The 23,033-nt window shown below is 46.8% G+C and overlaps 1 protein-coding gene across 5 annotated transcripts in view; it reads left to right on the top strand.

Moving 5' to 3' along the window:
- LOC119388329 (protein Mo25) overlaps positions 1-19,622 on the top strand; it is a 211,655-nt gene extending 192,033 nt beyond the window's left edge. For all 5 annotated transcript variants that reach the window (XM_037656035.2, XM_037656032.2, XM_037656033.2 and 2 more), the window contains 2 exons: positions 18,799-18,942; positions 19,005-19,622. In XM_037656035.2, the coding sequence (XP_037511963.1) occupies positions 18,799-18,942; positions 19,005-19,214 (354 nt within the window). In that variant the 3' untranslated portion in view covers positions 19,215-19,622. The remainder of the gene's footprint in view (positions 1-18,798; positions 18,943-19,004) is intronic.
- The last annotated feature ends 3,411 nt before the right edge of the window (positions 19,623-23,033 follow it).

Raw genomic sequence — 23,033 nt, 5'->3', positions numbered from 1 at the left:
AAAGGTTGCCGTCTGAGTTCCTACGCCCCCCCCCCTCCCCGCCCCCTGCGTCTTTTCATGCTTGTTCAAGACAGGTGGGGCATTTCCTTTCTGCTTCGATGGCAGGCCTCCCGAGCTGAGTGGTGTTATCGCATGCGTCCTCCGAGCGACGGAGATGGGCTGGCTCGTTTGATCTCTGCTTCAGCCACGTTGATCGCCTGCACTCGCGTGCTTTTACCCGCGGTAGAGCATACTATGCACAGGGGGATGTTATCAATTTGGATTTAGACGGGACATGACGGCAAAATCCCGTCGAGAGTGTCCATATAATTGCAATCGCAATAAAAATATTACACCATTTCCCGCTAAGGGGGACCATGAGGCGATGCGAAGCTGGAGCACTTGCACGATCGCCTTCCCTTGGCGTTCGTTGGGCATGCTACCGACCTCGCGTCGTGGAACGCGAAGAGGAACGCTACGCGCGTCTTGTCTTCCCTCTAGCCTGGCCGTTAATTCTCACAGGGCGAGCGGGGAACACGCTCGACAGGCGTGCGAGAGGGGGGCAGCGTAGGAGAGAGAGGGGGAGGGGACGCGCATGCGCTGGTGCTCATCGCGGCGTTGCGCAGGAGAGAATTTCGGCATGTCTAGCCCGCGTTTCAGAGGAAGAGTGGAAAGGGAAAATGGGAGAGGGGAAATGGAAAGAGGACAGGAGGAATGGTGAGGGGGAGTGGAGAGGAGGTGTGTGGAGAAGGTATGCGCATGCACAGTAAGGGTGGTCACGCCGCACACCACCACCACCGGATTGAACTCCGCCGTAAGATACTTCGCATCAAAAAAGAACACTGGTTCTCAAATTCCCTGATGCTTGTTTTATTGCCTGCAGAACGCTTTTAAAGCCACTTTGGCTGCAGTACACTGGTGTCCTGCGGAAAAGCGTACTGAGATTTAGAAGGGGCTATTAGTACTAGCTGTCTGGGACACAGCACATTTTGTTCCTTAATTAGTCATTTGTGCACGCGCTGTGTAATTACAAGCACTAGTATAATCGCTGACATCTAAAGAATTATTGGCAATCATTTGGAGCTGCTGTGTATGGCATTTCTGTGGCCTTGAGAAACAATAGACAAAAACGTACGCAAGTTTTTTTTTTTTTCGCCACCCCCACTTGCGCTTGCTTTACGAATCTCCAGAATTTCGAGGTTGCCAGATTCACAGGCCCACATGAACATTTGCAGTGCCTGTCGAACTATTTGACAGGCCCCGCAAATGCTAATGTGGACTTAGTCATTGTTCGTACTTTGGGGTGGCTCAGCACACTGCTTTTATGAAATAGCAGTGTTCACATGCACTGTGCACGAATTAGCTGGCGTTGAATGGTTTGTACGTATTTTTGTTTTCTTTTCTAGAAGTAAGCCTTCTTTCTTATACTGCTCCAAATTTGGGATGTCGTGCCAAAAAATACAGGTTTTTTTTTTCATAACGTGCTCCAAATCACTGGCGTAGCCAAAGGGTGGCACACCGGGCCCGTGCCCCCTCCTCCATTTAATTTTTTTTTTTTTTTTCCCATGGCATACTGAGCCCAAAATGACACTCGACCACGTCTGCCTGCCCGGTGTCCACTTCAGATCAAGGATGTGCACCCCCCAAAAAAAGCAGTATTTGGCTGCTCCAAAAATTGCTCCAAATCCTATTTCGGCTGTTGCACCCCTGTATATTGGATAAAAAAGGTTAAAAGTTCAGCCTTTTCGCAGGAAATAGACAACATTTCTAAAGGAGCTCAGTATATAAGGGATTCCGTACTCCGAGATGTGGCCTGCAATAGAGTTCTTCGCATAACAGGGCGTCTACAATTCACCAAGGGAAAAGCATCCAATCGTCTTACGGACCACCACTAGTGCGAGCTTCTCGTAGAGCAGCACTATCGTCAACTCCTTCATGCAGGAGTTTGCGATGCACTCGTTCAAATAAGGGGAAGATCCCGGATAATACGGATAATCAAGAAAATCATCAGAGGGTGCATAGCATGCCAACGCTTCAATGCCAGACCTTTATCCGATGCAACTGCGCCTTTACCACCTGAAAGAGTGACTGCTACAGAGCCATTTCACGTAACAGCACTAGATGTCACTAGTCCCCTATGCGTTAAACATTACGATGGCTACGTCACAATGCATATTTGCCTATTCATGTGCGCCGTGATTAGAGCTGTTCATCGTGGATTAGTTGAGGTTACAACCGCCACAAGCTTTCTCAACGCATTCCGACACTTCGTCTCACAGCGGGGACTTCCTTCAGCTATATATTCAGACAATGCCTTAGCATTCAAGAAGAGCAAATGAGAGCTATCGGAACTGTGGCAATCGTTGAGACATGAAGTTTCTAGCTACATCACTAATCATCGTATAAAATGGAAATTTATCACCAATCATACACCATGGTAGGGCATTTCTTACAAGAGACTTGTCATGTCTGTAAAGCGTCTCTTACGAAGAAACAGCTACAAACTGCCATAACTGAAGTAGAAGCTGTCATAAACTCCCGGCCGATCACATAGATTTGTAACGACTGTCGAGATCTGAAACCACTCTCACCGGCTCACTTTCTCTGTGAAAGATGAATATCTGCACTTCCGAACCTAAATCTCACCGATATCACTTGCTGATAGTCGCCATATGCCGCCTATGTGGGAACAATGAGCTAAAACTCGGAAGAACTTTCTGGGAGCGTTGGTCAAAAGAATACCTCTCGGAGATGAAAACAGTGCCACTTCCTAAATCACCAACTTCGTCTGACAGAAATAAAAAAAGTGACCTCACCCTTCTTCAAGAGTCCAGCAAGCCCCGACAACTATGGAGCATCATTCGAATAGAGGAGCTCCATAAAGGAAGGGATGTCAAGATAAAATCCTGTACCTTGAGACTACTAGGTGGAACGTGAGGTGTTAAGTGTTAAACAAGCCGTTGAACACCTTTACCCACTGGAATCAAACTTTCTGTGAACTTCTGCATGCGGGGCAGTTTGTTACAACAAGAGCAACGAATAGGAGGCTGAAGCACTCTCGTGCTTTGGAATCACATGCTACAGCAGCAACCCACGGAGTTGGGCTGTGGTTTATTTAAAATAAACCCTGTTTTCTACCCATCGGGAGGCTTGATTTCCTTCACCACAGGCAGCTAATAATGGAATAATTGTGTAAGCGGTGGCTTTATGAATATCCCCTTACACATAGAGGCATGCATTCAAGGAAAGCATCAACAAATGACTGCATAAATAAATGTGACATGATTATTCACAAGGACAGCGCTCCCGGGATGTTATGGAAGACTGGATAGGTGAGCAAATGCATTCAAAGTAAAGATGGCATAGTTTGTGCATGTAAGGTTAAAATACCCAGTGTTCCAGGCTCTGAAAAAACTGCACTCTTTAGAACTTGCCGCCTCAGGCACCAGACTGTTAAATATTGGAGGAGGAGGACAGTGGTGTGAACTAGTGCATTGCAGTGCAAGCAGGTAGGGAGGCTCAGACCAAGTTCCAGTAGCTAGAAATGGATGTGTTGCGACTGTTCTCTGGGCAATTACCTTTTTCCACCCCTTCTACTGCAACGTTTCCTCCCAGTCGCGCAGGCGTGGCTCCCAAGAAACATCCCTAACCCCACCATGGGGGAAAAAATGATACCTGAAGGCATCAAGTCTGCCAGAACAAGACCCTCGCTATGAATGAAGGAAAGAATATGACTTTAAGGGCTCGTTTCTTAAATAGACACAATACTAATGAGAACTAACGGACAATCATGCCAAAGAAAGTATAGGGGATGTTATTCGTTGTAATTAGGATAAAGTGTGAAGAAAGTAAAGTGGACGAAAAGATAACTTGCCGCCGGCAGGGACCGAACCTGCGACCTTCGAATAACGGTTTATGTTGTTTGTGTGTTGAATTGGCATTTGTATCTGGTCATTTAGCGTGTTACTAGTTGTGAGTACTAGATTCGGCCAATGAGCTCGCCTTTGTAAAAGCAGTTAATAACTGTACAGTACTCACAGATTGAAATAGGACAATTTAGGGCCAAGTAATGCACATATTTTCGTTTCTACAGTCTTCGGTTTGGGTCATATCGGCGGAATTTAGACTCGAACGGGTAGATCAGAACCAACATTAGCTTCAGAGACCAGATTCATCACGACATGACACGGCACGCCCAGTCATTATACTAAAAATTTGATGTTGCGTTCGAATCCGTGAGTACTGTACACATTTTGCGCTACTGCGTCCGTGTGTTCCGAGAGTGTGGTGCACCATTCAGACCCCACACCATAGAACAAAAACATTATACTTAAGAATCGGCGTCCAGGTTGCAGTCAGTCTGAAGATCAATATCGATATGTTTCTCAATACCTGACGTCAAATCCCCTTCAGAAATTACCTCTATACGAGATATGGAAAATGCCCGCTTTTAAGCAGCAACGTTAGCTGGCATTGTGTTAATACCAGCCAATGCCCCCTTTCTCCTGATATGTTGGTGCTCCAGAACGTGCATCCAAGCATATTTATGTGTATTGTGGGATCTGAGATCGGGTGTTCTCATTATCGCCGGCTCTCAGAGCACACGGAAGACAGCAGACGCGGTCGGTTCAACGAACACATTCAAGTTTATTACACACTGCTTTTACATTCGGCGAGCTCGCCGGCCGAATCTTATTACAATCTAGTCACTCGCTAAAACAATTACACGCGGACAATGAATACTTGGATAACATAACACACATTCAACAACGTAACACATGAAATACACCATAACATACAAGCAATAACCGCGAATGCGGCGTGCGAGGACGCACGACTCACCGACGAGGGGCCCCGAGGGAAACGAGCCGCGGTATCGTCCCCCAGCGGGACCCACCGCGGGAAGCCGCCCGTCCACGCCAGCCGCCAAATCCCAAGAGACTTCCTTTTTCCCGCCCGGCGGCCGCGGCGGGCTCGCTCGCTTCTCTCCGGTGGCGCGGCCGTCGCTCACGCGCGAACCCCAACGCTCGCAAGCCCAGCGCCACTGCCGCCGACGGCCTATCCGCGAGGCGCGCGTGCGCCACTAGGCGCAGACAACTCCACAGGGGCCGACAGCACCCCCACATCCCCCCCAACCTTAATTCAACACATATCCCGAAAAAAAAAACTTGAAAACAAACATCCCCCCAACCTTAATTCAACACATATCCCGGAAAAAAGAACTTGGAAACAAACAGCTACACAGGCTCTACTAAAAACAACACATGTGGCCTAAATGTCCCTAAAGAATGTCCGTGCACCGCGACACAGCCGTTGGTCGACACCGCTGCACTGGCTCGACGGCTTGGCCTCCGTCCCGGAACCGCAAAGGCGACGTGGCCGTCGGCGCGAGAGAGCGTCGCTCGCACCGACACGTCCTCCGGTTATGGGCAACACTCACGAGGGCCCCCCAGCTTGAAGACCGCCGCGCAGGTCACAGGCATGTCCATTGCCCAAGACATCTCGACCGCATTCCCGGCCAACGGCGAAGACGACGTGCAGGGGACAGCCAGCCGCGGGTTACGTCAATCCCGCTGCGTACATTCAAAACACTCGGCAGAACGATGCCGCAGAACAAAGGGAAGGGAGCTACGGGCGCAGCGCCCACGTAGCAACGGCTAGCAATGATATCGGCGGCGGCAGACGACAAATTTAAGTGAGCCAATGTTGCTTTTCTTAATTTGTGCAACACCTCATCGCCACGATCCAACGGGTTGTGTCCCCCGCGCGACAGGCGGCTCCGCAAAGCCTTAGGCCCAACGAGTCGCTCGACAACAACCGGCATCCAAAACGAGCACCCCGCACAGGCGCAGAGGAGGCAGCCGCGAGGAGACATCAGCTCCGTGAGGTGGCCCTATGCGCTCGCTGCACACAGCAGCTTACCGAGCGATCGGCGCCCATCGTCCCGGACGATGTCACGACGCCCCGGCGTCGAGCCGCAATACCAGCAGCAACGACACCCGTGGCCCCTGGCCACCCGGCTACACAAGCCGCGACTCCCAGAGTCAAAGAGACAGAAGAAACTATTTACAGAAACCCGGACCACCTACGAAGCTTCCGTACACGCTCGCTTCGGGCTTGCCTACAATCCACGTACTCTATGCCTCGTTCTCCCATGATGCGGACCACATGGCTCGTACCGAAAACTCAACGACGTTTTTTTTTTTTTTTAAATAAAATGAACTTCCGTACAGAAAAAAAAAAGAAAAAGAACTCTTAGTGTGCCGACGCGTTCAAACATGCCGCAACAACCAATCTCCCCACTTGCAAACAGCAAAAAAAAAAACTAGTGGGCCGACAAGTTCAAACATGCCACAACAACCGATCTCCTCGCTCTCAAGAAAGCACGCCGCCATTTTGCGATGACAATCCCCCCCTAGGCCTACTCTAACCCGGCTCACACAAAGGATGCCCCGAACCGCGAAAACTGTCGTCCGATGCCCCAAGAGCCTCCACGTTGGGCGCCAGTGTGGAATCTGAGATCGGGTGTTCTCATTATCGCCGGCTCTCAGAGCACACGGAAGACAGCAGACGCGGTCGGTTCAACGAACACATTCAAGTTTATTACACACTGCTTTTACATTCGGCGAGCTCGCCGGCCGAATCTTATTACAATCTAGTCACTCGCTAAAACAATTACACGCGGACAATGAATACTTGGATAACATAACACACATTCAACAACGTAACACATGAAATACACCATAACATACAAGCAATAACCGCGAATGCGGCATGCGAGGATGCACGACTCTCCGACGAGGGGCCCCGAGGGAAACGAGCCGCGGTATCGTCCCCCAGCGGGACCCACCGCGGGAAGCCGCCCGTCCACGCCAGCCGCCAAATCCCAAGAGACTTCCTTTTTCCCGCCCGGCGGCCGCGGCGGGCTCGCTCGCCTCTCTCCGGTGGCGCGGCCGTCGCTCACGCGCGAACCCCAACGCTCGCGAGCCCAGCGCCACTGCCACCGACGGCCTATCCGCGAGGCGCGCGTGCGCCACTAGGCGCAGACAACTCCACAGGGGCCGACAGCACCCCCACAGTATTTAACAGATGGTTTCACGGCCTTGGCACATTCCCGCCGTGAAGAAAATAAGAGAACGAAATCGGGCGTGGTCGTAAAACGTCTCGCATTGCTCCGTAGTGTGGGGCCGTGATATGCTCCGGGTGGCCTCTTGGCTGAAAAGAAGCTTTGCAGCTAGCAGCAGCACTTCGCGCCTGAGCGGCATGTGGACCTTGCACGTAACCAGAGTAACTCTAAGATTGTGCGCAAAGGTCGCCAGCTGCACACACATGACAAGGGAGACCACTTCAGGCCGTAAATGAAACCAACCTCTAAACGGCTACGGATGTCCCCGGCTGACGCAAAACATCTTAGCTGAGGTGCTGTCATCTTCAGATTCTAAGCTCGTCTCCTCATTACTCAATTCAGGTGCGGTTGCAAGATAGTTTCGAGCGGGGCACGCCCATGCGCGCGTGGCGACGACGCCATGGGTACGACTAGCGACGCAAGAGAACGAAAACCGAAACTGCTGGGAATTGGCTGAAAAAAGCCACCTGCACACGTTATACATGTGGCGGACCTTCAGAAATAAGTTTTGGTAGAATAAATCTTCCCCGACTCCAAACAACAGCTCTCTAGTGAATGGCTGGTACTTAACACTGTCAGATTGTGAAACTGACACCGTAATTTGATATTTGACTTGTAAGGATTCGTTTGATTACAGAACTTCAATGTTACTGAAGCATAACCATGAGCGGCACACATTTCTCTCAAGTCAGGGGTGAGACAGCTGCGCATATTGTGCATTTTTGATATGATTTCGTTTTCCTGCACCGAGCTGCTCCAAAAGCATAAAGATTGCAAAAATTGCGTCCAACTGCTTCAAAACAGCTTCAAAAGCCAGAATTTTAATGCCCACGTCAGCTTCACTGGGGAAAAAGTTGACAACATGATTTTCTAAGCAGAGCCAGGAATGCCTAGAAAACGAGACATTCACAGAACACAGACATGCCCAAGCATGTTTTTTTGCACCTTTCTAAGGAAGGCTCCCATGATGCCGTCATATTCTTCTCTGGGCTGTTGCAAATACATGTGACCCTGCTACCATGTCCCGAGCCATGGCAGGTCTGGAGGTGCGAAGCGAGCACACACCTCCAGACCGGCTGTGCCCAAGCATGCTGCTTCTACTCGCTAGGCAGTGTGTTCTGGCGCTACTGTTGCTTAGTGAAAACTATTGAGTGGCATGCATAGCAGGGTTGACTCTCAGGTTCTTTGCTGTAAATAGCGTGTGCCTTCAGTCGCTGCGGTTTTCGCCTCAATGCTGCTGCGTATGGTCACCTAAGCGCGGGTTTGCCGTGGGAGTGTTCGTGCAGTTACCCTCCATACCGTGTACGGGTGAGGCGAGTACCTTGTAGCATCAACGTGGCGACAACTAGCATCCTGCATGCGACGCGCTTCGTCGACGCTCCAGCATTTTTGCACGAGAAGGTGGCAGCAGAATGATGCGAAGCACATTTGGTGCCATCCCCTAATAAAAGCATGCAGCACGCTTACAAAGGCACTAAGCTTGCAGTACCATACACGCGCTTTGGACAAGATAGTCAGTGCAGCGAGGTTTCCTGGCGTGCGCGCTGCAATCATGTAGGCTGTCCCACACGAGGTGGCAGCTAACGGCGGTGCAGCATGCTTTTGCTGTCTCCTGTTAGAAGCAGCAGTACACTTGATGCTATGTCAACCACGCTGCCGAGCAGATAGCTGAAGGCGCTTATTGTGACGTTCTCCTGACAAAGAGTAACATGGAGCTACAGGAAGTACTGGGGAAGCTTGAAAAGCTAAATAAGCAGACCTACTAAAAAACAAAACAGTAATCTGCGAAATCATATCAGTGATCTGAAGCAATGCCCTATTGCCATGTAACTACAGTTCTTGTGCAATCACAATTTTTTTTATTTTTGAGAAGTGTGATGCTTTTTCGGATTTTTTTTTTTTTTTTCAAATGTTTATGAAGTGAACTTAGTTTGCAGAACCTTCTTTATTATTATTTCATATGTTGTTTGTTACTCGGGCTAGATAGGCCGCGTGGTATGTAAAAAGGTAGTGTCAGGGGCGTAGCCAGAAATTTTTTTCGGGGGGGTTCAACCATACTTTATGTAAGTTCGTGCGTGCGTTTGTATGTGCGCGTGTATATATACGCAAGCAAAATTGAAAAATTTCGGGGGGGGTTTGAACCCCCCCAACCCCCCCCTTGGCTACGCCCCTGGGTAGTGTAGTTCATACCTGGCATTGATCAGTTAAAAAAACTTTCTCGAAAGGCTGTTTCAGTGTGCTGTATATTCTAAGCCGAGTTAAATATGTACTTGTGCCCCCAAGTTGCAACAAATGAGTTTTTTTTCAAGCTCCTAAGATGACATATCAAATGCCTCTAACTACTCCAAATCAAGGTTCTTCTGCTCCAAAATCGAAATTTTGCTGTTGCAGACCTGCTCCCAGTTCAATTTCAGCTGTCTCACACCTGTCAAATGCATCAGCCACGCCCACTTTCCCAACAACACGCTCACATTGGTTCGCGCAAATGTCTGTCAAAAATCACTATGTTGCAAAAGCAGGAAAATTCAAACTGGTTCTGAAAGTGCAGTGGCTGGACTAACCACTAGAAGGTGCTAGGTGCACAGGAAACAAATTCACCATGCCAAAATGGGCAATTCAAAGCATCGATCACCGGTGATCGCTTTGAATAGTCCTTTAAATGAAAGAGTTACAGGAGCCTTGCAACAGTTTTTGAACGTAGTCAGAAATTGCTGCCGATTGGTTTTCGAGGCTCCTGTGAACATGTGAGCCAAATATTGTAGCACTGCACGCAGCAGGGAACTAACAATTACATTTCAAAGACAACTAGAAATCACTTGCTCTTCTCTCGGCAAATTTTGTCATTGACAGGCCTGACTATGTCAACGGAGGCCATTAGCCGATATGATGATCACGAGTACATTCTCAGTTATATAACTAAGGTTGTTGAATTGAGGTTAACTGTGTTTATTTACAGATGAGGTCAGGCATTGATAGGCACTGATGGCATCCATAGGCCGAAGCTCTCTTTCTTCCTCTTCCCCGTCTCATACCATAGCATTCCCACAGGTGAAGCCCTCTGGGTGAGCCGGAATCAGTGGAGAAGTGCGGGATGGAGCTGCTTGAGACGAGTGCCAACTGCAGTTGGCGTCATTCATGCCATCACGTACATTATGTCAGTCCAGCGATCTAGAATAAAGAATGGGCCAGCATACTGAGATGAAAATTTCTGACATAAGCCACATTTGTGTTGGAGGGTCCACCACCACGCAAAGTCATCTTTTTCAAATGAAACAGTGTCATGGCATCGATCGTACCATTGCTTGGAGTGATTGTGTGATGCCAGCGTGCGCAGACAAGCTCAGCGCGGCACAATGTTTCAGCAACGGAGTCCTTATGGAGCGCAAATGAGTGTATTGTATCAAGGGAGCTGAAACAATGGTAGCTTGGGCTAGTTGGTGATTCAGTATCGACACACTTGCACAGCACAAATTGATTGAGGGCAGAGGAGAGGACACAACACAGGCACTGCCTTCCATCATCATCAGCAGCAGCAGCAGTAGTCTCTCTATGCCCACTGCAGGGCAAAAGCCTTTCCCATGTTCTGCCAATCAACTCAGTCCTGTGCTTGCTGCTGCCACGTTATACCTGCAAACTTCTTAAATCTCATCTGCCCACCTAACTTTCTGTCTCCCCCTCGCGCGTTTGCCTTCTCTTAGAATCCAGTCAGTTACCCTTAATGACCAGCGGTTATCTTGCCTATGCGCTACGTGTCCTGCCCACGTCCATTTCTTCTTCTTGATTTCGACTATGATGTCCTCAACACCTGTTTGTCCCCTGACCCACTCTGCTCTCTTCTTGTCTCTTAGTTACACCTATCATTTTCCTTTCCATTGCTTTCTGCGTCGTCCTCAATTTAAGTTGAACCCTCTTTGTAAGCCTCCAGGTTTCTGCTCTGTAGGTAAGTACCGGTGAGATGCAGCTGTTATATACCTTCCTTCTGAGAAATAGTGGTAGATTACCATTCATGATTTGAGAACGCTTGCCGAATGAGCCCCATCCCATCCTTATTCTTCTAGTTACTTCAGTCTCGTGGTTCGGCTCTATGGTTACTACCTGTCCTAAGGACTTTACAACTTCTAGTGCCTTGCTTCCTGTCACAAAGCGCTGTTCTCTTCCGAGACTATTGCGCATTACCTTAGTTTTCTGCATGTTAATTTTCAGGCCTACCCTTCTACTTTCCTTATCCAATTCAGTAATCATGAGTTGCCATGTGTCCCCTGAGTTACTCATCAATGCAATGCCCCTTTTAACCAGCTTGGAATGAGCTGACAGATGCGGCAGAAGTGGTTTACTTCCTCGGCGCTCATACAGTGCATGTGGTCACTTGGGGTGCTTAGTCGCAAATCTAGAAACCTTAACAAGGCATCCTCTGGCAGTTTATGCGTCGGAACCAAGGAGGTTTAAAAAAAACTTCAGGAGTGGAGGTCCGCTATACGCGCCCACGCGAGCGGGTGAAGCCTGGGAAACCGGTTGGCAGCCATCTTGCTCCAGGCAAGAGGCAGCGCAGCTTGAGCGCGGACAGCGTAATTGTGAGCTTCCGCGGGGGCGTTTCAGCGTGAGAACTAGATAGTTAGTGTCACTTATTTGGCTGAATTTTTTTGTTGTCCTGCAAGATTGAAGAAGGCAGTTTTTTACGCCATAATACATAGGCTGGAGCGTGCCTGATAACACGTAGAATTCGCTTCCAGCAATCCCGAAATGAAGCACATGAAGGAGTTATTCAGTGGTACGTAAAATTTTATTCACCCCCGGCTTTTATACAATTTCAAAAGAAAAAAGAAACATATACAATGTGATTTATACGTGAATCGATTAAGCAACAAGTTACACAATAACTTCAAAATGCATTATAATGCAGACAGTCAAGAAACTAACCGTATGATACACGCGCCCTTAAAAAGTAAACACAGCAAAGAAGAGATACGAAAGCACATTAATTGACTATCTTGCTGCAGCTCTTGTTTACACTCGTTTACAATTTTTTTTAAATAACAGTCCTTGTCAGCCGCGTCCTTACTTCGCTCTGGGAGTTTTAAATGCGAAGCATTTCTTAGCGAACCTTTGGCACATTCAGCGTTTTTATCTACGAATCTATCTACCTAGCCACCTACGCCGGGGTGCTCTCATGATCGCCTCCTTAAATTGGTGTAGACCAAAATCAGCATGGGAGGGTAAGAGGATTTGACCAATATGGCTTTCGTATCATGACATGAATAACGGGAAAATTCTGTCGCGTACGTCGTCAAACCCTTTCCTCCAGACACGTGTGGCACATAGCCGTTTATCACTGGCCGCGGTGTACGGGTATGCGCCACATGTGATTGACAGTTTATATCTACCAGGAACGGTGAAAACAGACATTAGTAATTTAAATGCGAGAGCGTTAGGAAAAACCGACATCGGCAGCGTTGACCCGACGAATGGAAAGAATAAATATTAGGATCACAGCAGGAATCGAACCCAAGCATTCTGCGTGGCAATCAAGTATTCTTCCACAGAGGCACGTCGGGTATATAGACTGGTTTGGAAAAACAGCCTATGCAGGCGTAATGGCGGTGCAACGTCAAGTGTGGTTGTGGTGCTGGCTATTTAATTTTGCAAGAAAGCAATGCACAGTACGTATGTACTTCTACGATACAGGCGTCATATAAGATTAACGTCTGTGGATTCAGTGTTGGCTCCGCTTTTATAGCAGTGTAATAAACATTACATTTGTATTCCTATGTTTCAGCAAGCTATATTGAAGCATTGCTCGATTCAGAGGAATACATTAACGAAAGTTCCGTATGATATCCACATGGTTGCACCATAATGTACACTTCGTTTCGATAATACTGACGTATATACTCTAACGTGAGGGCTGGCGTTACGTTGTACCATAAAGTTACCCTTTAAACGCCAGTGTTGTCGACGTGCCTGGTAAGCCCACGATGTGCACACAGCTACTACACATTACAAAAACACATTGATCCACCTCGTAACGCTTGGCTCAAAGCCATAAAATACAGCATAGAAGTACTCGCTGACTGCTTAGCATGAAACAGATTCCCCCAATGCGTGGGATCTGCCGAATTTTTTTCCGGTTAATTTCTTTTGAAATGTGGTGAAGCCTGATTTGCAGCGAAAGCTGTTATCAAATCACAGCGGCTGTGGGGTGGTTGTCCGCTGGCGCCGTCGGTGTCCGTAACTACTATCGCGCGAAATAAGAAAAAATGAAATAAATAAACAGGCTCGTATGGGATTCGAACCCGGGCCCACTCTATGGTAGTCAAGTATTCTACCACAGAGCAACGCTAGTGAGTGGAACTCCTTTGCAAAAACATCCTTACAGGCGTCATGTCGGGCAAGGAATCGCGTTAAATGTGTAATATAGCGTGTCAGAAGAGTAAAATAACGATCAGGCATCACATAATGCTAATTGCGCAACGAGTCACCGGATCGTTAATTGCCTCAAATCCATTACAAAAGGCTCAGCCATAACTCTTCATCCATCAACCACAGGCGGCATCAACTAAGTTCACATAATGCCTCACAGATGTGTAGCGGGTACCTCGCTTATCCGCAGAAAGACGAATAATGGCATTGTGATTGCTTCCATACTTCTCAAAAATTGTGATTTGCGGCGTAGTGGGTACCTTGCAAGTGTACTTGTATTAGTTTCCCCAAGAGAGTTTAGAACGGGCTCTAGAAAGGCCGCTCTTCCAGCTTTCGCTGTGACTGTGCTGCGCGCTCCGCGCATGCCCGGCGTTTTTTTATGTACAGCTTGGGGGGGGGGGGGGCAATCTTCGACAAATTGTAAATGTGGTTATCGAGTGGATCGCAGTCCAACAAACGAGACATCCACAACACTCGTGTGTCACCAAAGGAGTGGAGAAATTCACCATCTGTGGAACTTCCGCGCGGGCTCAAGCGACGACCCACACGTTTTCTGCCTGGAGCAATATGGCGGTTGTCGGCTTCAGCGGCGGCGCGCCGTCTCCACTCCAGAAGTTTTTTTTCAACCTCCTTGGTCGGAACTAATGGCAACAAACACTCTTTGAAAAGACATAGCACATCTGAAACTGCAGATTCAAAACCATGACCCTCACAATGAAAAAGTAAGAGGAAGTGATCTTACTTTTTGGTTGCGAGCGGCAATCTTCAGTGGCTTCCGAGAAAGAGGATGTTTAGTGATGAGGCCGCGCAAAGCCTTGTACTTAGCTTTGCACAAGGCAGGGCAACACTTGGGCTTACACCTGATGTTGGACGCGGCAGCTTCCTAGGAGCACTCCATAAATTTGGTGGCTTGAGGCCAACTACTGCACAGCTCTTCACATGTCCACCTTTGAGATTCTTCTATGGTTCACTTGCCCCTTGTCTTCACTTGTTACTGCACTTCTACCTGACCGGTCGCGTCCTCCTTGCGACACCACACACGATACTCATGCACTTATTCCATCACAGGTCAATATGGGGCATATTTTGACATACATCTGAAAAGTCTCACGTGCTTTTGCATGTGCTTTTCTATGGCGTGAACTACGGTGGTCCAGCATCTCCTGCTTTAATATCTGTGCTCCCTACGATAGCACGCATCTCTGCACCGTGTCCAAGAGTCAGAGCAGCAAAAAACGCACCTGTCCTCATTTGTGCAATAGCGTTGGACTAAGGCAAGTACAGGCTGTTTCACACTTAGGGGAAAACTCGAAGCGCATTGCAACATGCTCCGAGTTTTCCCTTAAGTGTGAAACAGCTTGTACCTATTAGGATCCTCATTGTTGTCCTCCTACTTCACTTGTGTCAACAAACTCCTGTTAACACGAACTCAGTTAACTCTTTCGTGACCGCGCCTTTTCCCATCGATAGTATGTTATTGATGACCTCAAGTTCGAATTTTGGGGCTCTCTTAGCGCTTCTGGACAGCTAACACCATCCAAAAGGCAAAAGAGGAAGTATTTTATCAATCCACTTTTGAGGTTTTTTTTTTTTAGGGGCGAAGCTCCTTAAGGCGGCACCCGTTCGTCCCTCGTAGTCGTAGTCGTAGTAGTCGTAGTCGTAGTGCGTAACCAGTCTTATGCTTTGACCTCCAAGGTGGTGCCAGTGGGAGCTTTTTCCTGTGCGTTGTTGAACAATAAAAAATTCGCAGCGTGCGCGTTAACTAAAAGCCGAATTCTTCTGTCTCTCATTCCCCATTAGCAGCCATTGGCATGTTCCAGTAGGAAACGTTAGTAGAAGTAGAAGTGTAAGTATTAGCTAAAAGCCGACTTCTTCTGCCTCTCATTCCCATTAGCAGCCATTGTTTACCTCCAAGGTAGTGCCTGGTGAGATTTCTCCTGTGCCTGATTAAACAATAAAAATTTTGTTCAAAACGCCGTTGATTGATGAAATAAACCAACGAAAGACGCCAGATGTTTTGTAAAAGCAAAACGAAAGAACGCCAGATGTTTCTAAAGCAAAACGAAAAGACGCCAGCTGCTTAACGAAAGACGCCAGATGTTTTCTAAAGCAATGGTTTTCTAAACAATGAAAATTCACAGCGTGCATGTAAAATTAAAGTGAGCTGCAAGTCGTCATAACTCATCGAACCTTTAGTATAAACGCGCCCGATCTCACGTCGGTGATGATGTACTGGGCAGAGTTCACGGAAGATTCACGGTTTACCGATGAACCTCCGCAGCTTCGCCCACTCATCATCATTCACTCCGTGGATATGCTGTGATTTTTTTTTTTTTCACCGCAGGGGAATTTTAAAAGCTCCTTCACAGTCGGGGAGGTGAGCGCTTGTGGTTTCGGTTATGGCGTCGACATCGCTCGCGGGTGCTCCACGAAAACGGCTAATTTCGACGAATTCCAATGAATCTCGGCAGGAAATTCTGGATAATGGTAGCAGCACAGACACTTCATTTCAACGTATACAGGGGAAGGTGCCTCGGGCTACCCAGCACCAATCACAAAAAAATTGAAAAAGACCAGAACTGTAAACTACGCTTCGAAGAAAGGAAAGTTGGGCAAAAAAAATGTTTTCTGCGAAACATGTGCAACCAGCCTTTGTTTCACTGCGCCGAGAAACTGCTGTGTGCGGTGCCATGACAGGCTTTAGTGCTCATATTTTTTTATGTATGTAAATAACTTTTGTACTTACATAGCTTATTTTTGCAGTATTATTCTATAAGGGCCTTGGGTTTAAGATATATATTTCGATTTTTTTATGTTTACCTTGTGTAGAGTAGCATTGATGTTTTTAATAATCTTTTTTTCTTTTTATTACATATTTCTTTGTTTTTATAATTATTGACAATGTTGGAAATAAATCTGTTGTCTAAAATTAATACTGTTGAAAATACCAATTCTTCCTCTATCATTTGATACTCTACGCTTTAGCATCAATCAATTTCTGTGGAAGGAAAAAATTTGCTGGACTGGTACATGAAAACAGATTTTTCTGCAGTCATGAAAGTGTTAAAGGGACACCGACATAAATTTCAAGCTCGAGATGTGTTCTTCACTTGATTGCTCGGTACGCACAAGTATTTTTGACTTAATTTTAATGGCGTCCGTCACCTGGAAATTATTTTATTTCGAGGGCAAAGAGCGTACAAAAGCTCAAAGGGGCTTTCAGCACTCTGCGACATCGACACCACTGTGACGTGTTGGGTGTGGCGCATACCATCCTGAGTGATGATGTGCTAGTAGTGATGACGTCTACGATCCGAGTGTTCTTTTCGTGGTGCGTCGCCTGGAAACGCTCTCACTATTCACGCCTGATCTTCGTTGCGCCGCTTTGAATGATTTCATGAAATTACAAGGCGCAAACCACCAAGAAAAGACCAGCGAAATGAAAGGGCATGATTCGATGTGTGTTCGTCAGTCAGCATGTCGGGGAACTGTTATGAGCTGCAATTGTGTTGTAAGTGCGAAAAAGGCGGAATGAGTGTGTTGTTTTATACACGTACGGTACACGCCAACACGACCACAAGCTATGAAAGTGGAGTAGCGTATAGATAAATATCATTGCTAACAAGCAACACGCAGGTAGCGTTAATAGTGAATTTAGTTCATCCGTAGATTTCTCTGCGCTAGCATAATACCAGGTTACTGCAGCCGTAATCGCGAGAGGCTGGATAGGTGCGGCCATCTGGCGGCGCAAAGGAAAACCTGGCAAGCACAGAATTGTTATTGTAGAAACCTAACGTATTCTATTTCTCCGCTGGCATGCATTCACTATACCGATATTCCATAGACCCATTTGTGTATACCGGAATGCCATGAACGTTAACATTCTCTAATATAGCTAATTGGGACACACCAGCGAGCATGGCCCAAGTGTGCATCCCCGGGCACCCCCTCATTGCTGCTTGGAACGGCGTCCATTTTTGAACCGATATTTTGCAAAGGGTCGAAGCGAAAATTATTCGAGGCGCCGCGAATCGCGGCGATTCCGAGTTCCAGAATGTCATCTTCAAAACTAGTCGACAGTTTTGACGGCAATGCTGGGGACAAGGTATGATGGAACGTGTGTGCCTACAGATGAAATGTTAGCCGAGCAGCTGAGCATCACGTCACTCCTTTCTGTGGACAAGTGGTCAGCTGGGGCGCGGTCTGGAAGTGACCGCGAGGAAGCGCATCCAGCCCTAAAAAGTGGTGGGCTTCCGGCCGTTTTGAATCGTGCTAGATACCAGTGATATAAATCAATAAAATAGATAGATAAAATAGATAAATAGTTATTCATCCCTCAGTTGCATTTTGGGTCGCGAATTGCTACTGGGTGGCCAATAACTACTCGTGGATGCAAAAATATTAACATGCGTAAATTTGATGTCAGGGTTCCTTAAAGCGGAATTCCCACATATGCCAAGAAACATGGGAATATTTGTTTGCTTTCCCGCAGACTCGATGCACACTAAATTCCACTTGAGATGAACCGCCTCACATGTGCCCTTCTGGCAAGATGTACTTTCACAGTGGCTGCCACCGCTGGCCATGCTACGCAGCTATATCAATATGGCAGTTGTGGCAGGGCATTCATGCGACTGGAAGGAAAAATGGAAAGGCACTTCCTGATGCAAGGACTCAAAGGAAAAGCACACTTTTGCGAGTGATGCGAAGGGAAGAATTGAGAAAATGGAAAGAACCTGACAAAGCTTGCACCTCCCCCACAGAGCCAGCGCTAAAACAGAAGAAAGAGTAGCGAGTAGTTACGGTAGACTCAATAATTCAAACAAGTCTGAAATTTTCGTTGGCCTGCTATGTTTTCAATGTATTTTAAAGCTGCTTAATTCAACCTGTGCCACTGCACAAATTGGTTAAGGGGAGACGTGGGTCTTGAAAAGTGTGTTTTCAATAGTTGTATGAACGGAATGAAATTTAATACACTTATCCAGTTTTTTCTGCAGATTTCAAATCTCTGAGTAGATTTTTAATAGCTGCACTATTAAAAATCGCACACCTCGTTGATATTAAATAGTGTTAGAAATTTGCAAAACAAGTAGGTTTTACTGTGACCGTTCTTGCACCAGTAAACATGATTCTGCACTTAAACTGATTATCCAAACTTTTTATTTTTCCGACACAAGTTGAAAAATCTTCATTAATTGCAAGTCTGTGCGCTATCTTCGAGTGCTTTCTTGTGGAAGTACCATAAGAATTAACACCAGTGTTCTGCTTGGTTACAGCTTCTAGGTGAGCTCCTCCTGGATAGGCACAACTTCAGCATTATGACGCGCTACATCAGCAATCCAGAAAACCTAAAGCTGATGATGAACATGCTCAAGGAGAAGAGCCGCAACATTCAGTTTGAAGCTTTTCACGTGTTCAAGGTGAGTGCAGTGGCAAACAGGGGGAAGGCTGGCAGTACTAGTTGGGCGTGCTGGTGGTGCAGGTGTTTGTGGCCAACCCAAACAAGCCGAAGCCCATCCTGGACATCCTGCTGCGCAATAAGGACAAGCTGGTGGACTTCCTGAGTAAGTTCCACACGGACCGGTCAGACGACGAGCAGTTCAATGACGAGAAGGCCTACCTCATCAAGCAGATTCGAGAGCTGAAGCCCCTTGAAGGCGACGCCACCACGTGTCCCCAGGGGGGCCACTGAGGCTTACTGTGTGGGCCTACTATCATTCCAGGAAGGAATTAACGTTTGCTTGTAACTAGACTAGCTGCCGTTGATGTTGTCGAGCCACCTGTGTGCACCTGACAGCAGCAGCAGCTGGGCCCGCTTGCTAGTGTATCTTTTGTTGACGCTGCTGTGCTCGGACTTGTGGTGCCTTTATGCAAGCCGTGGTGGAGGATGTAATGCGGGCAGAAATAAAGGTTTCTCTCGCAGCATGCTGGGCACAAGTGTTTGGTGCCTGCAGAAAAAAAAAACCTCTTGTTGCTGACTGTGGCCACCGTTGCGTGCAGCATTTTTCAGGACAGTGAGATGATGCAGGTTTTGAATAACCTGCAAGTAATATTTATATTATTCATAGGTGCGTATAAAAATAAACGACTAAAACTGTGAGACCTTTCATTTCTATTTCGTGCAGACGCTTTTGCTAGCTCTGCATTCATAATTGATTTTTAAGGCGCAAAGCAGGACATACACAAGAAAGGACACGGGACGGAGCGCCTTTCTTGTGTATGTCCTGCTTTGCGCCTTAAAAATCAATTATGAACGTACACCAACTTGCCCATCAAAAAGTTCTCCTAAAGAGCTCTGCATAGCAGTTGGCTGGGATCACAAGACACGCTTGACATAGCAGTGGACAAAAGCTCCCTGTATGCTTTTCCTACACATGAGGGAAATTATATATGTCCAATACCACCCATGAAACAAGAAACTACACTCCACTACTCAAGTAATATTAGGTTGTATTCTGAGATGATCACTGCCTTGTGTGGCGTCATCGCTGCTCTGTTCCTTGGTGTTTTTTGAGCGTCTCGCTGCATGAGAGAGCACAGAGCAACCCAAATGTGGTGTTTTCGAGTGCCACTGGCTTCTACGCAGTGGCCAGACTTGGCTCTGGCTGCTTGAACAATAAGTTTTGAAAGTGTGTCTTGTGTAACTGTTTAAAGTGCCACGTAATTTTAAAGAAGTCCTGCTTGTGTGAAATGTATTTTTTGTTGAGAGTTTAAAACAGCATACTCAGCCACAGCAAGATCGTCTCAACGTTTTGCCGGCATGCGATGACCATGCATTGCTCACGTGGCCTATCATACGCTGTTGCTGGCACTCTCAAACCACAAGAAGACACATACTCATAAAAGAACTATAGCTGAGAACACAACCAGGTACTGCTTTCTGAAAGCTTTAGCGTAAAAATGCTGTGCACATCCACCAATGATCAATACTTGAAGCAGTGTCACTGGTCACTGAAATGCTAGATATTGTCACCAACTGGCAGTCAAAATGTGTGTTAGTTTACTTCAGGCATGTCAAGAGCACTGTGGTGCAAGGTTGACATCGCCTAAAATACCAGATGGTGCTATTAATGTTTCCACATTTGTTCACAAGCCAATCAGTGTGCGTCAAACCTGACAATTTGGCGATATCTCCAAAGGCAGTCATCTCAGAATACAACCCATTGTGTTCAACCATAACTACGAGACCTTTATTTTCAAGTGCAGTTTCCAGCTCTGCATAGTGATCAGCCTGGATCACCAAACTCTCCACACATAATAGCACACTACACAAGATAAAAGCTCATATGCTTTTCTTGCACTTGGGGATCTGAACACGCTTGGGAGAACATGTACTATCCTCCCGGATTGAAACGCGACAATTCGGTTTGCACTGAATTTGAGCGATTTGCAGATCCGTGGTCACAGAGCACTGGTAATTCATACTTGTGAGCGCAGCTTGTAACGTGCACGGGACTCGATTCGCTGATTCTGCAAGCCGAGATGCAGAAAATGATATTGGCTGTTCAAAATGACATTAACGGGAATGCAGGTCACCAGGGCACAGGGTGAGCCTTATACCCCCCATTAATTTTAAGGCTTCTTCAAAACCTTTTTTCTCGAAAAGTAACTCATATAACACGTTTGGGTTTGCTTCATTTTATTGTCATGTCTTCTTGTAGTGGACCTAGAAATACAATTTGATTTCAAATATTGACATTTTGCAATTTTTTTAACAAACCAATTATTTTTTGTTCTTATTTTTTTTTATCAAACTGCCAAAACATCAAAAGTATTCTGCATACGCACGCCATTCTAGCTCAGTAGCTTTGAATTGCTGTTAAGTTTATTCTGGTTAAAAATCAGCCTTCTGTCTTATCAAGTTCTGATAATGGGACAAATGTAACAAAAAATTGTTTTCGAGATGTTGAGAGATGAAGAGAAAAAATAAGTTTATTTCATTTTTAATCAGGAAGATGATGTACTGAACAATGTAATACACACCAGCCATATAGTTATCACAAGGATCTGCTTTTTGCTTATTGCTTCTCTGGCTTGTTTTGTCGTATCTTCTGTCTCTCTATGGCAAAATACTGTCGACAGTGGTCTATCTCACCCAACCGTATCACAGTGTTGCGTCTTGGTGATATGCCAAACAGCCTTGAAAGTTACTTCGACTGGGTAGCGCAAAAACACGGGACAAAAGATAGAGACGCAGACAGCACAAGCGTTAACTTCAAACCACGTTTATTTTGGAACACGCAAGAATATCCCAGTTGAAGTAATGCAACCCAGTCGAAGTAATGCAACTTTACCAACCTGCCCAACTTGCCGCACTTATCAGCCTTGAAAATGTTTACTTGGGCCATGCAGGTGAGTGCTGGGCAGTATCGAAGATACTGCCCAGTACTTAGATACGCTTTGGGTATCTTGTATCTGTATCGCGATACGTCTCGCAAAACGAGTATCTGTATCTGTATTAATTTCCAATACATTGAATAATGCATTGTGCACCTTAAGATACAAGATTCCGCTATAGAAACATCACCGTGCGAACCAATAAACGTCGGCTGAACTCCACTTCTCATGATGATACTGCTGCCACTAAGCCGCCTGAACAAAACTAACGACAGTGATATTATCTTATATTTTTCCGCCAGAGCGTTCTAGCGAGCACAGGGGATTAGTGGTGCCAGTGCCTCCTCTATAACTTTCAGTGCCTGGTGGATGGGGAGGAGAACAAAAGGCGCGACCGTCGGCGCGAGTACAACCGGTCACCGCCAGGCGCCGCCACCCAAACAGGGTTTCGCGGTCTTTCGCTCGCTGCCCGCGCATCACTTGCGCAGGTGCGGCTGCTAGTTTCGTTTCCCGATTTTCTCGACTTCAGGATATCTGAGATGCTGACAATGATCGGTAGAAGCAAGGCCTACTCGACCGCTAAGCTCTTGAGCTCTTGAGACCGATTGAGTTCGAAACAGCAACACCTCTCGGGTGACTGGAACGCACGCACACCGGTAGTCGCAGTGATCTCGTTAATGACGTCGATTTCTTTTTCAGGGGGCATAAGAATGTCATCGTTAAACTGTGCGTTCCGTGAAGATCTTTCATTGCAGTGGTAGCAAAAGCACGCGTAGCACAAGTAGTCCGTCTCACTGGCAGTCACTGACCTTTCGGGCGTTAAACGTTTCTACAAAGCGTATATGCCTAGGTCGGTAACTCCACGAAATTTTGGCTTCTTTGCAATAATTAAAGGAGTACTGACACGATTTTGAGACATCGAAAAAGGGACATTTTTTGTTTCGTTGGGCTGCGTCCTGCATGCAGCCTAAATCGCAGAAATCACTGCCAGGGTCACAGGACGACAATTCACTCATCGTTGTTTATGTGCACCACGAGCAGATGACGAATTTCGTGTCAGTACTCCTTTAAGCTTCTTGTGCTTCGAAAGGTAGTCTCCACAATACACTCATTCCCAGCTATACTTTCTCGCCATGAGACGCACAGGAGGAGTAGAGTAAGAGCAAAGCACAAG

The sequence above is a fragment of the Rhipicephalus sanguineus genome, chromosome 3, assembly GCF_013339695.2.
Source record: "Rhipicephalus sanguineus isolate Rsan-2018 chromosome 3, BIME_Rsan_1.4, whole genome shotgun sequence".
Lineage (NCBI taxonomy): Eukaryota > Metazoa > Arthropoda > Arachnida > Ixodida > Ixodidae > Rhipicephalus > Rhipicephalus sanguineus.
Note: the sequence above shows the minus strand (reverse complement) of the source record. Positions and strands in the feature narration are given on the sequence as shown.